At 38.4% G+C, this 15,682-nt stretch overlaps 1 protein-coding gene and 1 long non-coding RNA gene across 4 annotated transcripts; both read left to right on the top strand.

Annotated features, from left to right (window-relative positions):
- The first annotated feature begins 173 nt into the window (after positions 1-173).
- On the top strand, positions 174-2,760 carry LOC128260749 (uncharacterized). 3 transcript variants are annotated; one of them, XR_008268167.1, is made up of 4 exons: positions 174-257; positions 353-743; positions 2,141-2,206; positions 2,279-2,760. It is a non-coding gene; the product is annotated as an uncharacterized LOC128260749 (long non-coding RNA). The 3 variants fall into 3 exon arrangements; XR_008268165.1 differs by having other exon boundaries at positions 182-743; XR_008268166.1 differs by lacking the exons at positions 174-257; positions 353-743 and adding an exon at positions 1,176-2,011.
- Positions 2,761-6,556: 3,796 nt separating this feature from the next.
- LOC128260717 (phospholipid-transporting ATPase IF) lies at positions 6,557-15,653 on the top strand. Its single transcript, XM_052993927.1, is given in 8 exon segments — positions 6,557-7,180; positions 7,245-7,370; positions 7,733-8,306; positions 10,793-11,207; positions 12,207-12,798; positions 13,329-14,121; positions 15,101-15,201; positions 15,204-15,653. Coding segments are annotated over 8 exon segments (3,186 nt in total). The 5' UTR covers positions 6,557-6,978; the 3' UTR covers positions 15,587-15,653.
- Positions 15,654-15,682: the final 29 nt, after the last annotated feature.

Consider the following 15,682-nt stretch of genomic DNA (forward strand, 5'->3'; position numbering starts at 1 on the left):
CGAATTCGTCGCGTTGCTTATCGGGAATAACTTTTTAGAAACCAATAGCCGACCAGCCAGGTAATCTCTTCGTCAGAGTTCGATGAGTAAGGTTCCGCCGATCCGATTCAATAGTCGAAACTCGCACACTCTTACCCAAGACAGACCACCTCTATCTGGTGGCAAAAGAGAGTTCAATCGAGTGCCTCAATGGCCGTGTAAAGTGTTGAAGGCAAAACGTTACGAGGGTGTACAAATGTTATCATTTTGCGTTACACGTTGGTTATCTGCCGTTGGGCTCGGCGTAGCTTGATTTCTTCCATTAACGCATTATAGAAAAACAAAAGCTATATTTGGTGTTTTTTGCTTGCAGCGAACGTGGTGCACAATGACAGACCTTCCGTCTCTCAACCGAACCTCCCAAACTGATGTCCGTGAAAGAGAACGGGGTCTATAATCCGATGTCCTCAGTCGCGATCCCGCAGTGCTCTTTGGAGCCCGTAAAGATACGCTCTTGCCGCGAAACCCACCCATATCTATCCGCTATATGTAAACTGCCAAAAAACTGATAAGATTATGGAAGTATCCAAGTGCTGGGCCCCTCAGCTGACTAATCGACGGTGGGGGAGTACATTTGAGAGACAATTGGAAAAAACTACCGCCATCGCATGTTTCCAAAAGGGTTGGGTTCGGCTTCGATCTTGCCGTACCCTATTTGGACCGCTATCGATACCAGTGTCTATCCTTTCGTCACCAAGATCAAGGTAGTTTTCCCTGTTCGTCACTTTGCAGTCCATAAGCCCCGATAACAAATCCGGATTTCGAAGAGCTTCGGAGAGGAGAACAGAGAAGCGTATCTCTTTCCCCACATTTATCACAGCACAATTGGGGCCTGAGGCCAGGCACTATCAAAGATCGGTTTATTGCCTTGATTTCACAAGTGAAACGGCTTTTTCTCGGTACAAATGCTATTGATTATTGTTGCGAAAACACAGATATGCAGGATTTCGCCAATCCCATTCACAATCTATGCATATTTTAATCGATTCTAAAATGTATTTGCAAACAAAGAAATACAAATTTGATTTGTTTTCATATTTTAAAATTTAAATTTAAATTATGCAAATTATTCGCTGTATGTGAAAATATTAAAATGAATAAAAGTACAATTTTGCCAGTCGATGGGTAAACATACCATATTCCTAGCAGCTAAATTGTGCTTTGGTTGCACTCGAGGTCCTTGACAAACAATCAGGTAAACAAAAGGCAAACTTTGTTGGCAAAATTAAATATATACGACCGTTGTGAATCACAAACACATAGCGGGGTATATTGTTATACACTGAATGAGGGAAAGAGAGACCTTCCACGCGCAAACTGATCTATCGGCAAACTGTCGAAGAATTGTTGATACCGATACCACTAACAAAGCCGCCATATACATAGGCCAGCCTGACGGACCTTTCATGCATGTTCGCACATACATGACCGTAGCCACAGCCATACCCACAGGCATACCCCTACCCATATCCACAACCATACCCACTCGCATGCCCAAACCCATATCCACACCACGCCCAGGCCAGGGTCTTGCCAACATTCAGATATCCCCAAATAGGTGCATACCTGGTGCATCGCACTGTCCGATAATTGGTAGTACTGCCTTCATGTTGGCAATTACGATCCTCCCACCAGTCGAAGGCACTCTCTTCACCCGGCGCTCCATTCGGGGACTTTTGAGTGGCGCTCTCGGCAAATGGTTCGCCATTAGTCGAAGAGATATTGATAATGTCGATAACACCACCAGTATCTTATCGTTCAGCATTGAACGGACACACACATTCGCGGGCTTACAGGCAAACCCCGGCAAACCTCGGCAAACCTCGCGTTGCGTTGAACTGCCCCCTTGACTCACTCATCCCGGTTCACATGGCTGTGGCGTCTGTGCACCCCAACTATCCCCAACACTATCCACTGGCCCAACAGAAGAGACCATGGCCAAACCCTATCTGCCCTTTGACATGAATCTTGGGTAAACAAACGACCTCTGACCTTAAACTTTAGAAAGCTCGTGAGACTGCTGTGTGGAGAGATTTCTTAAGTTGGGTTCTAATTACACAACCATTCGTGCTCTAATTTCATCTAATATTTTTTTTTTCAGATTTAACAACACCTAATTTGTCATATTAATGTTTTAATGGAAACCCTGCTCTTACCATTCCGAATCGTAAGTTAAAAATCAAACGCATTATTATTCAATTTGCTAATGTTCAAAATTTACATATACATATATGCTCAGTTGTGATGAAGACCGAAGGAAACGAAGGATACAGCAGCACATCGCAGAAAGAAATTAAACCCATTTATAATCAAAGATGGCTACAGAAAAGTTCCCCAAAACTACCCTTCTAGTGGCTATAGCTCTAAATCATAGTTTAAATCACTTAACCAAACAAATCCCGACTTCAAAGAGGAACATTATACTTCTTAATTTCCTTGTACATTTTAATTTAAGCTACTTATAGAATTATTTCATATGACTGTCATAGGATAGATCTAGCCAGATCTAAAAAAAAAGCTCTCATTAAATTAGAAAGAGCATCATACCAAGTTTTCCATTTTTATATGAAATATATATCCTAGGCGGAATGGCGATTTTTTGTCATAAACTAAAGATATCCCCTTAATAAGTTGCGCATATGTTTTGAATGTTTTTGTGGAAATTCGGGTTTCGTTAATTTTTAAATTCAACCACGCCTCAATGGCAATATTGCCGTTTTTATCAAACACTATAATTTTTAAGATATTATTATTATTATTATTATTTTGTATATTTTTAAGGCCATAGTGATGGCTCTGTTTTTGTTTGTATTCTAATTTAACCACACCTGCGCTCGTCGCCCACATAAAAACGAATGGGTTATATTTCCAACTATGAAAACTAATAAATAAACAATTCAATTCAAAATGAAATATTTATAATCATGTTTCCTATCAACTGCACCCTCATAAAAAGGTGACTGCAATAGTTTTCTTTGGTAGACAGTGTGCCCAACACCTCCTTTGGGAAGAGAGACCCTATTAACAGGGATTAAAGGTATCTAGAGCTCTGTAAAAGGCGTTACTTAAGTAATTCAAGCTGTTGTTTTTTTAGCCTGAAATATTTATCACGCTTATAATGCTTATTCCGAGCCTCAGAATTACAGAAGGTACAGAAGACTGTCAGTAGCGGTTGTTAGATGCCACGAAAGGATACCTTTTTTTTTCTTCGAGTTCACTGTGGACGGCCGTCCACGTAGTGACGATGAGCACCGGAAAGTGTGCGCAATATATAAAACCAGCTAAAATAATAGTCCGATCTTAAAAAATGGCAAACAAAAGGTAATGCGTCTTATGTCGGATATTTTAGGGCCTTCACTCATAGAAATAATCAAGAATTTCGATGTCAATTCAAGAACGAACGATGTCAAAAGTAGGGTAAATTCGAATTTTTTGATTCAAGAACGAAAGGCTATATTCAAGTACGAATTATTCAATCCCGAAGTTCTACATTTGAGAATGAACGTCATCAGTCCAAGTACTCAAAAGTGCTTGAAGAAAGTGCGAAAGAAATTAAATTTGAGTACGAAAAATTCTTAATGCAAGTATGAAAGTTTCTTAACCTAAATTTTTTTAAAAAATGTTTTTTTGTCTCTTTCTCTTTTTTATACCCTTGCAGAGGGTATTATAATTTCAGTCAGAAGTTTGCAACGCAGTGAAGGAGACGTTTCCGACCCTATAAAGTATATATATTCTTGATCAGCATCACTAGTAGAGTCGATCTAGCCATGTCCGTCTGTCCGTCCGTCTGTCCGTCTGTCCGTCTGTCCGTCCGTTTATATGCAAACTAGTCTCTCAGTTTTTAAGCTATCTACATGAAACTTTCCCAAAAGTTGTCTTTCTATTGCAGGTAGTATATAAGTCGGAACGAGCCGGATCGGACGACTATAGCATATAGCTCCCATAGGAACAATCGGAAAAATAAATGAAAAAAAATTATAACTTTGCTGTTTTTTATTTTTTTTTTTTAGTTCTTCGACATTTAGTAATGGCTTAATATTTCAGAATTATGGTTTAAATTTTATCAAAATCGGACGACTATAGCATATAGCTCCCATAGGAACAATCGGAAAAATAAATGAAAAAAAATTATAACTTTTCTGTTTTTTCATTTTTTTTTTAGTTCTTCGAGGTATAGTAATGGTTAAATATTTCAGAATTACGGTTTAAATTTCATCAAAATCGGACGACTATAGCATGTAGCTCCCATAGGAACAATCATAAAAATAAACGAAATAAATTATAACTTTTCTGTTTTTTATTTTTTTTTTTAAGTTCTTCGATATATAGTAATGGATAAATATTTCAGAATTACGGTTTAAATTTCATCAAAATCGGACGACTATAGCATATAGCTCCCATAGGAACAATCATAAAAGTAAATAAAAAAAAATTATAACTTTGGTGTTTTTAAATTTTTCTATAAGTTCTTCGACATATAGTAATGGATAAATATTTCAGAATTACGTTTAAAATTTCATCAAAATAGGACGACTATATCATATAGCTCCAATAGAAACAATAAAATTATATAAAATAACTACCTAATAATGAGCTGCAAATCATCATTGCTTCAATGTTTTTAGACATATACGCAAGTAAATCATAATTTTAATGTTTTCAAAAATATTTAATTCTTGCAATAGCTGCATAATTCTGAAATAATAATAATAATTAAACCTTGCTATATGTCGAAGAACTAAACAAAAAATTAAAAAACAGAAAAGTTATAATTTTTTTTCATTTATTTTTCCGATTGTTCCTATGGGAGCTATATGCTATAGTCGTCCGATTTTGATGAAATTTAAACCGTAAATCGGAAATATTTTACCATTACTATATGTCGAAGAACTAAACAAAAATTAAAAAACAGCAAAGTTATAATTTTTTTTCATTTATTTTTCCGATTGTTCCTATGGGAGCTATATGCTATAGTCGTCCGATCCGGCTCGTTCCGACTTATATACTACCTGCAATAGAAAGACAACTTTTGGGAAAGTTTCATGCAGATAGCTTTAAAACTAAGAGACTAGTTTGCATACAAACGGACGGACAGACGGACAGACGGACGGACAGACGGACGGACAGACGGACGGACAGACGGACATGGCTAGATCGACTCTACTAGTGATGCTGATCAAGAATATATATACTTTATAGGGTCGGAAACGTCTCCTTCACTGCGTTGCAAACTTCTGACTGAAATTATAATACCCTCTGCAAGGGCATAAAAACCACGACCTCAATTTGAACTTGCGACCGCTTTCTTCTTATTTCGCGATCCCTAAAAAATGTACAACTATTCTCAACCTATGGGAGGATACATTTTTCTCTATTCAAACGATTTTTTAGAACGGTTTTAGCCACTGCTTTAATAGATCAACAAAAAAAAACGAACAATAAGGAAAGTTACGATAAAAGCCAAAAACTATAATTTTGAACTTGCCACGAAAAGGATTTGAAATCTTTGTCTCCTGCACAAAAGTTAAACTTAAAAAAAACGAGAAAGGAAGCAAACTTCGGCAAGCCGAAGTTCATATACCCTTGCAAGTATTGCAAAAACTAAATAATCTTGAAAACTGGCGTATATGTTTAAAAAGATTGTAGATAAGATGATTTGCAGCTAGATTATTCGATAGTTCCTATGACAGCTATATGATACCGGTTGCCGATTTAATAAAATTTAAAGCGTAATTCTGAACTGTCAAATCATTAATAAGTCAAAAAGAATTTATTAAAAAAATTAAAAAATAAATAAGTTACATTAAAAAAAAATTTTTAATATATTTTTATTGTTTCCTTGGGAGCTATATGATATAGTCGTCAGATTTTGATGAAATTTAAACCGTAATTCTGAAGTATTTAATCGTCCGTTAATTCAAAATTTTGTATTGTTTTCTTTTATTGGCTGATTAAAACATTAAACGGGAATTAAATTGGTTGGAGGAAGTTTATAAATATCTTTTATTTAACCACAACATTTTTTGGAATACTGTTAAAATCAATTCTTTAACTGAAAGTTTTAATGAGTCGATAACTTTTGTTCTACGAATAAAGTACACCCTTTACTGTACGAGTAACCAGGAATAAGAAGTTGCCTAATGAAATCCAACAACCCAATCAGTTGCATTGACTGGCAGACTTGGAAAGCATAAATGAGGGCATATTTTGTTTAATTAATTAATTAAATAACAGAGCAGTGGGTAGAGGGTATATCGTAGTCGGGTCTCTCTCCTCTCTGCACAGAAGCTAAGAGTCCATAGCTCAAAGAGCCTAATTTATTTTTAAAAACAGCCCCAAGTGCCATTGCCATAATCGCAGTGTTGTGCTGATTAGACTAGTGATTAGGGTAGTGTGAAGAGAGGCATCAGGTGGATTAGATATTGGAATTTCAAATAGGCGATAAAAGTAATCAGCAAAGGGTTCGCGTTGATACAACATGTTTGTTCATTGGTGTGAAGTAATCTTTAAGTTTTTTGGCGGTTGAAAGGAGTAGCTAAACCAAAGACAAGCGGCCATGTCTCAAATTCAAATTCACTGTTAATCTGACATGATCGACTGCATCTAATCTGAGCATTGTGCTGGACTAATCGACATCGCCGGAAAAAAGGCATCGATTTGCAGTCATTTTCATGGGATACCTCTGTGACAGGGCCACTTAAAAACCAAATTGGTTGTGCATAAGCGGAAACGGGAAATTATCTTTATCATACGCCAATCTATGTGGCTCTTTCACTTCGAATTCGAATTTCAGTCGAACTTTTGCCCCGAAAGGAATCGCGCGTGCGCACCTCCAGCCATTTCTCAGCTATAATGAAACACTGATCGAGCAACAGATCGAGCAACAGAGGTCAATATCCCCGAAGACAGAGAGTCAAAAGAGTCAGACAGGCAGTGGCAATGGGTTTGGGCCAGAAAAGGTCGGTCGATCCCTTGCGGATACAGATTGGCGGTATTGCGGGCCGTCAAAAGCAGCCTCTGAACCGGGTTAGAACCACCAAGTACACTTGGCTAACATTCCTGCCCCTTAACTTCTATGAGCAGTTCAGGCGAGCCGTTTACTTTTACTTTCTGATCATCACAATTGTCTCATTCTTCGTGAGTAAGTATGGCCTCCCCATATTATTTGCGAAAGGGTCAGCGCTAATCCCCCACAATTAAAACAGATGAAACAATATCGCCGTATGTCTCATTGCTGCCCCTGCTGTTTGTCATGATCATCACGGCCCTTAAAGAGGGCTTGGAAGACCTGTCGAGGTCCAAAAGCGATAGGCTTGTAAACACAGCCAGAGGTAAGGAAATATATATTATCAATGGAAATGACACTGAACATAATTTGTATATAAGAATTTGTTTCAAAATGTGTCTTACGTTTTTCACCTGTTGTTGTGCCTGTTTTATTTATATCTTTGACCATTAGTAGAACATCGTCAAACCAAACTTTCATATCTGGAGCATTTGTCAAAACCTTAATAACAAATAAATGTAATAGAATGTGTGCTCTCCGCTGCACTTCATGCTCCGTTTTTTCAAATATGCATAACAAAACATGATTGAAAAACACTTAAAATATACTATATTATTGAAAAATCGCAATGGATGAAATTGAAATGTTCTCATGTGATTTATCAAAACCAAACTGTTTCTGTTCAAGTAACCGTCATCCGGAACGGAAAGGAAGAGGTTATAGACTCGCAGTTTATTGTGCCAGGCGATCTCGTGGTGGTGCGAAACGATGGCGACTTGCCCTGCGACCTCGTGCTACTCCAATCCTCCGGTGCGGAGCGCAAGTGCTTCGTGACCACCGCCAACCTGGATGGGGAGTCCAACCTGAAGACCGTATGCGTGCCCCCGAACTACGAACTTTCGCCTAAGAGCGGGTCACCGTTCCAGGACTTCATTGTGTGCGAGGCCCCAACCGCAGATCTCTACAGCTTCAATGGCCGTCTGGAGCTGGGAACTGGCGGTGCTGGCGGTGCTGGTGGTGCTGGCGGTGGCGACGCCCTGCCCCTCACCATTGACAATCTCCTGCTGCGCGGGGTTCGGGTCAAGGCCACCGATAGGGTGGTGGGGTGCGCCCTCTACACCGGAATGCACACCAAGCTGCAGCTGAACAGCCGCTACACGGGCAACAAGTCAGCCTCGAGCGAGAAGTACATCAACAGGTTCATGGTGGCCCTCATCCTTGGCATGGTGGTGGTGGTGCTCGTTTTGTACCTCATCGAGAGGTGAGTAGATGGCAGCTCCTGCTTACAAAATCTAAATGCTACGCTACGTTTATAGTTAGAAGATATATATTCGTAGCCTTGGACGCCGTCAAGTGTAAACTATTATCTTAAGAGGCCATGGTTTTTTTTATTTTTTTTTTAATTTTTTAAATTTAATATTTTAAGATTTTACTTTAAACACAGCAAAAATAACCAAACCTAGCATTTTACACATTTTGTATGCATAAATCAACTGGTAGTTCCGAAGACTTTTTTTTAAACTTCGTTAACATCTCAATTTGTATACAAAATTCGAATTTTTCCCTTCAAAAAATTGAAAATCAACCGTACACTAATTGTAGGCACATGACAATTTATATAAGAATATTTTTAAAACCATTGCAGAGGGTATTATAATTTCAGTCAGAAGTTTGCAACGCAGTGAAGAAGACATCTTCGACCCTATAAAAATCGGAAAACGATATCATATAGCTGCCATAGGAACTCAAATAATTGAGCTGCAAATCATCATAGCTTCAATGCTTTTAAATATATATGCAAGTAAATCATAATTTTAATGTCTTCAAGAATATTTAATTTTTGCAATAGCTGCAAGGGTATATGAACTTCGGCTTGCCGAAGTTTGCTTCCATTCTTGTTTATGTTTTTTTTTAGTTCATCGACATATAGAAAAATTTTTTTAAAATTTTAGAATTACGGTTTAAATTTCATCAAAATCGGACGACTATATCATATAGCTCCCATAAAAACAATAAAAATATTAAAATTTTATTTTTAAAAATGTAACTTTTCTATTTTTTAATTTTTTTCTAATTTTATTTTAGACTTCTTAATAATTTGAAAGTTTAGAATTACGCTTTTAATTTTATTAAAATCGGAAGACGATATCATATAGCTGCCATAGGAACTATCAAATAATTAAGCTGCAAATCATCATAGCTTTTATGTTTTTAAACATATACGCAAGTAAATAATTATTTGAATGTTTTAAAGAATATTCAATTTTTGCAATAGCTGCAAGGGTATATGAACTTCGGCTTGTCGAAGTTTGCTTCCTTTCCTGATATTTCTAACAAGGTTTTTTCAAATTTCAAATCACTTTATTTATACCCGTACATGTAGAGTAAAAGGTTATATAGTAATCGTAGAAAAGTATGTAACAGGTGGAAGGAAACGTTTCCGACCCAATAACGTATATATATTCTTGATCAGGATCAATATCCTAGTCCATTTAGCCATGTGTGTTTGACTTTATGATCGGTGAGATCTTTAAAAGCTAGAGATTTGGCATGCAGATTCTAGTTATATTATAACGTAAACATAATATAATTATAAAATTGGAGAAAAATAGTAGTAGATTATAGCCAACAATAATATATAAATAAATACTGTTGAAACCGAAATTGCAAAACACAAAGAAAACTGTAGATTCCAAGAAAAATTTAAATTGATTCCATTGAAAATATATATTGAAGATATATTTTAGAAGCACTTTAAGACTGGTGAAATTGTATAAAAAAATTATGTGACTCCAATTATAGGGGCTGCATCATTAACAAGAGAGAACGCTATAGCCGAGTTTCCCGACTATTAGATACCCCTTACAAAACAATAGAAGTTTAGATGGCGCCATCTGTCCAACTGCATAGCCATCACTAGAAGCTAAGTGCGTGCAGCTATTGCAAAAAGTAAATATTCCTGAAAACATTAAAATTATAATTTACTTGCTATGATGATTTTCAACTAAATTATTCGATAGTTCCTATAGCAGCTATATGATATCGTTTTCCGATTTTTATAAAATTAAGAGCGTTATTCTAAACTCTTAAATTACAAAATAGAAAAGTTACATTTTTAAAAATACATTTTTTTTTTAATTTGTATTGTTTCCATGGAAGTTTTATGTCATAGTCGTCCGATTTTGATGAAATTTAAACCGTAATTCCGTATGTCGAAGAACTAAAAAAAATTTTAAAACAGCAAAGTTATAATTTCTTTCATTTATTTGTCCAATTGATTCCTATGGGAACTATATGCTATAGTCGTCCGATCCGTCTCGTTCTGATTTATGTACTACCTGCAATAGAAAGACAACTTTTGGGAAAGTTTCATGCAAATAGCTTTAAAACTGAGAGACTAGTTTGCGTAGAAACGGACGGACAGACGGACGGACAGACGGACGGACAGACGGACAGACGGACATGGCTAGATCTACTTTCCTAGTAACGCTGAAATAATAATAATAATTACAAAAAAAAAGGTAACCTTAAACAAAATTTAAGAGCTCCTTTTTCTAGGCCAGAAGTGCAACTGCACCGGAAACCTTAGCATTTAGCTCTTGATAAAAAGGCACAGTTTCCAAATAAGTTTTTTTAAGAAGCCTTTTTCTTGTTGAGCTTTTTTTCTTTTACTCGACACAAGTAAAAAAATACATTATTTTGTGAAAGCGTTCTTCCATATTCATTTAAAAACTTTTTTTGTTACAGACACAAGGAAAGGAAGGTTGTCCCAAACATGCCCTATCTTGGCCCTCCTACGGACTTCAACTCGGCACTGCAGATCTTCGAGGACTTCCTCTCGTTTCTGCTGCTCTTTAATTACATGGTGCCCATCTCCGCCTATATGAACATCGAGCTGTATCGCATTTTCGGAATGTACTTCATGCACAACGACCTGCACCTTTACGACGAGGAAACCGACCAGCCCTGCCGTGTAAACGCGTCCAATCTTAACGAGGAGCTGGGTCAGGTCAACATCCTCTTCTCGGATAAAACCGGCACTCTCACCAAGAACCTCATGAAGTTCGTCGATTGCTATGTGTCCGATATGAATTTTTACCTTCAAAGTACCCATCTCCTTTGCGAGGCCACAGGCGAACAGTTTGATCTGGAGAAGCTAGACGTGAGTTGCTCAAAATGTCTGTTTAAAAAAGCTAAGATAGTTTCAGTCTTTGTCTTACTTTTGTTATGAGATTATGACGTTTAATAATAACATATTTGATAGTTGTACATAGCATACATATGGCAATGCAATAGGCACTAATTTCTGAGTCTAGAATTTGCTGCTTGACCATGAAGAACTAAACAAATACTTTATGTTTTTATGTTCTGGTTAAAAAAGCTAAGATAGTTTCAGTCTTTATCTTACTCTTGTTATGAGATTATGAAGTTTAATAATAACATATTTGATAGTTGTACATAGCATACATATGGCAATGCAATAGGCACTAATTTCTGAGTCTAGAATTTGCTGCTTGACCATGAAGAACTAAACAAATACATTATGTTTTTGTCCTAATACCAGAATATAGTCTGAAAATATAACAATAAGAGTTCGAAAATCAGGTAAATCATTTACACAGAAAGGACAACGTTCTAAATGAACCAAAAACGTGTATTTTTGTAAACAAATGATTTCATTTTTACAAGAAAACAGGCGATCATCGGATGGTATTTTTTCTGAAATTTTAGATTTTCTGTTAGTATTTATTAAAAACAATGCTAAATTTTTTTTTTTTTTTTATTTAGTATGAAGATACTCCTTACCTCAAGGATAAGAGATTTATTTGGCTTTCTTATAACTTTAAATGATAAAGAGTTTATTTTAATGCCCTAATTCATATATTTTTTTAAGTGGCATTTGGCATACTCTTGATCTTTCTTTTTGACATAAAGCTTTCATCTTTTATGAACAAAAGGTTTTGAAAAAGTGAACTTAATATAAAGGTAGGAAGAATAATGTAAAATAGGAAAAGTGGACCGAGTGTTCTTTATTTACGACCCATTAGTCTTAGCTTAAGAAAATAGTGAAGTAAGAATATCGGTCGTAAAGTTGGAAGCTGTTTTTTCTGAGTGTAGAATATAGTATTCTCTGAATCAACTTTCTCTCGCTTTCATCCAGGCCGAAGCAACTGTCTTCTTTGAGGCGCTTGCCGTGTGTCACACCGTAGAGGTGCTCCAGGAAGTGGGAGTAAAGCCTTTGGAGTCGTCAGAGTCCGTGTCGGAAAGAAGCCACTTGATGGGCAAAAGTATTGTCGACCGCTATCAGGCGTCTAGTCCGGACGAAAAGGCTCTTCTCGAGGGCTGCGCTAACCTTGGTCTTGTGTACAAGGGACAAAACAACAATATCCTGCGAATTTGCCGATATCCCAGCGCTGAGGAGCTGCAGTTCGAGCGGCTCCACGTCCTGGAGTTCAGTTCGGAGCGAAAGCGGATGAGCGTCATACTCAGAGACCGGAGTGGCACCATCTGGCTCTACTGTAAAGGAGCGGAGAACGCCATCTTTCCACGGTGCAAGGCGAGTCATCGTCTGCAGCAAACTGACGAGCAGATAACGAAGTATGCTCAGCGGGGACTTCGCACTCTGGCCGTGGCCCGACGTACCCTGACCGAGGAAGAGTGGGCCAACTTCGAGGTGCTCTACCGAAGGGTCAACACCCAACTGAGCAACCGAAACGAACTAATAACAGAATGCTACGAGACGGTGGAGATCGGTAAGCTCTTTTTTGCTTTAATAATATTTAGTTAGGCATATAAAGGATATATATTCAGTAAGGCATGCAAAAAGTTTAGCTTTAAGTGCTCCGTTCATAGGGACCCCGACAAGAGTAAATAAAAGAAAGCGGTAGGAAGATCAGTTTTGCTGACGAATTTATATTGTGTTTACTCAGGTTTCAGCCGGTAATTTAGTTTATTTCACAGTCTAAGGAGCAGTACGAGGCGCAAATAGACCAGCGAAACAAAACGTTTACATATATATGGTCCTTCGAGACGGATATAGCAGATCTCAATAATTAATGAGTTTTGTGAAAATAGCTATAGCTATAGTTTTTAAGATAGCATTTTATATGTGTATACTGACAATGTTACAAATTCTTGCCGATCGGTTTAATTTTTAACCATCAAAGAGAATAAAATTTATAAAATATGTTTGACTGGTAAGCCAAGAATATTTTCAGTTCAATTTTATATGGAATTTATCTACTAAAACCCGTCTAACCGATGTACACTCTTATCCTCGCAGATCTTGACCTACTCGGCGCCACCGCCTTGGAAGACGCTCTGCAGGAGCAGGTGGGCGAAACCCTGGAAGCTCTACAAGCGGCTGGTCTAAAGATCTGGGTGCTTACAGGTGACAAAGTAGAAACGGCCTACAACATCGGTCTCGCCTGCCGGCACATCCCGTCCGGATCAAGACAGCACTTCATCGTCAACGTCACCGACCCGCAGGAGCTGCAGGCCCGCCTGCAGGAGATTGAGGCCGCAGATCCGGAGGTCCTGGTGGTGGATGGAACGACTCTCTCCACCCTGCTGACGCATACGCCTAGCCAATTTGCCGATCTCGCCCTGCACTGCCGGGCCGTGCTCTGCTGCCGACTGAGTCCGCTGCAGAAGAGCGAGATCGTCACGCTGGTGAAACGCCGTAAGAAACACATTACGGCGGCCATTGGCGACGGGGCCAACGACGTGTCCATGATCCAGGAGGCGCACATCGGCATCGGGATAGCGGGGCGCGAGGGAAAACAGGCCGCCCGGTGTGCCGACTTCGCCATCGCCCGCTTCGAGATGCTCCGCCGCCTGCTCCTCGTCCACGGGCACTACAACTCCCAGCGCCTGGCCTTCCTGGTGCTCTTTTACTGCTACAAAAACATCATCATCACCGGGTGCATGGCCCTCTTCCAGGTCTACGACCTTTTCTCCGCCACCAACGTCTACAACTCGCTCTACCTTTGGCTCTTCGACTTCGTCTACATCTCGTTCAGCTTCACATACCTGTCCTTTTCCGATAAGGAATACAGCGAGGAGACGCTGCTAAGGTAATTACAAAGATAATACCAGAATACTACCACTCCTTAGCTATCTGCACTTGTGCGATGCAGACACAATTCTTTAGAAACGTAGATAATTATGGATGGAGTTGGTCGAATTTCTTTACGAGAAACATTTGTGATAGTCGGCAACTGGGCATTATAAACATACATGTTATGGTTTAAATGTACCTTCTTTTTTTTACAAAACGGACCAGCACATTTTTAAGAACACTTTAGACAAAAATTAATTTGAAATCGTCATCGAATTCCAGAACTTTGTTCATACAACAAAACAACTTCTTCAAGGACTAATATTATTTGGTTCAGAAATGGCTTTGTTACCATCGAAAACTAGTCTAATCACCTCTGCAAACACTGGACATTAATCTATCTAGCACGAGTGAGACTTTTTGGGAAAAAGGATTCTCCTGCACGAGATTTCTTGAAAAGAATCCCTGACAATAGCTTGATCGAGCCAAAGCCGTAAAACCTGACGCCTCTAAAAGTAAAAACTCAACAAAATTAAAAGGCTACTCAACAAAATTGAATTTACTCAAAGTGTTTTAATAATTTTTGTGTATAAATTGGTGCTCTTTTTTTGCAACATGTTTTAAATATGTTTTTAAAATTATTTTTTCTTATTTTTTTTAATTTGTTAATGATATGTTAGTTGTTTATCTCTATTGTTTTTGTTTTTGTTTGTTCTAAAGACCTTAGAAGCTGTGAGCTTTCAAGTGAAGAGAGTGCGAATTGTTTTTCTGCTCACTGTATATTAACAGCCTTGTCGACCAAAAATAAGCATCAGATTTCGATTAATACATCCTCAGTAGTGGCAATTTTTTAAAATCTGACGTCTGAATTCTTTAACTGTCATATACAAGTTTATCAATACGACTTCTTTATAACTCCGAGAGCAGATATCGTTGAGTTGAACGTCTTTCCCCTTCCTTGTTGGCATCTAACACTCTCTGAAATTGTATTTCAGCCATCCGGAACTATACAAGCGCATTGCCCACAACCGACAGGCGTCAATGAGGGTCTTCTGCTTATGGATGCTCAACGGGTTTGTCCAATGCTTTACGATCTTTATTTCACCTACGCCGTGCTCAACGATGAGAATGTTCTGTTCAACATGGGACAGCCCGCCAGCTTCCAGACCTTCGGCACCATGCTCATAACAATCATCGTGATCGTGGGCAACCTGAAGCTGCTCCTGGTGGCCCGCTACATGTCCTATGTGAACTTCGCCATGATCCCCGCCCAAATAGCCGCCTTCATGTTGACCACATACCTCTACAACCTGGTCACGAGTGGGGAGCTCTACGACGTCTACAACCAGTTCCTGACCTCACTTCCCTTGTGGCTCTTCACGGTAGTCTGCTCGGCGGCTTGTCTGCTGCCCGACTTTGCCGTCAAGGCCGTTCAAGACATGTTCAGAAAAATGCCGCCCGAGGGCAAGCCAGCCGTTTAGGAAAACTAAAAGTAAAACTACTGCAAAATAGTTACTAATAAAATGGAAAGAATAAATGCCAATACAAAGCAAAGGCCTTAAAAGCTAATAGTTTTA

The sequence above is a fragment of the Drosophila gunungcola genome (assembly GCF_025200985.1).
Source record: "Drosophila gunungcola strain Sukarami chromosome X unlocalized genomic scaffold, Dgunungcola_SK_2 000038F, whole genome shotgun sequence".
NCBI lineage: Eukaryota > Metazoa > Arthropoda > Insecta > Diptera > Drosophilidae > Drosophila > Drosophila gunungcola.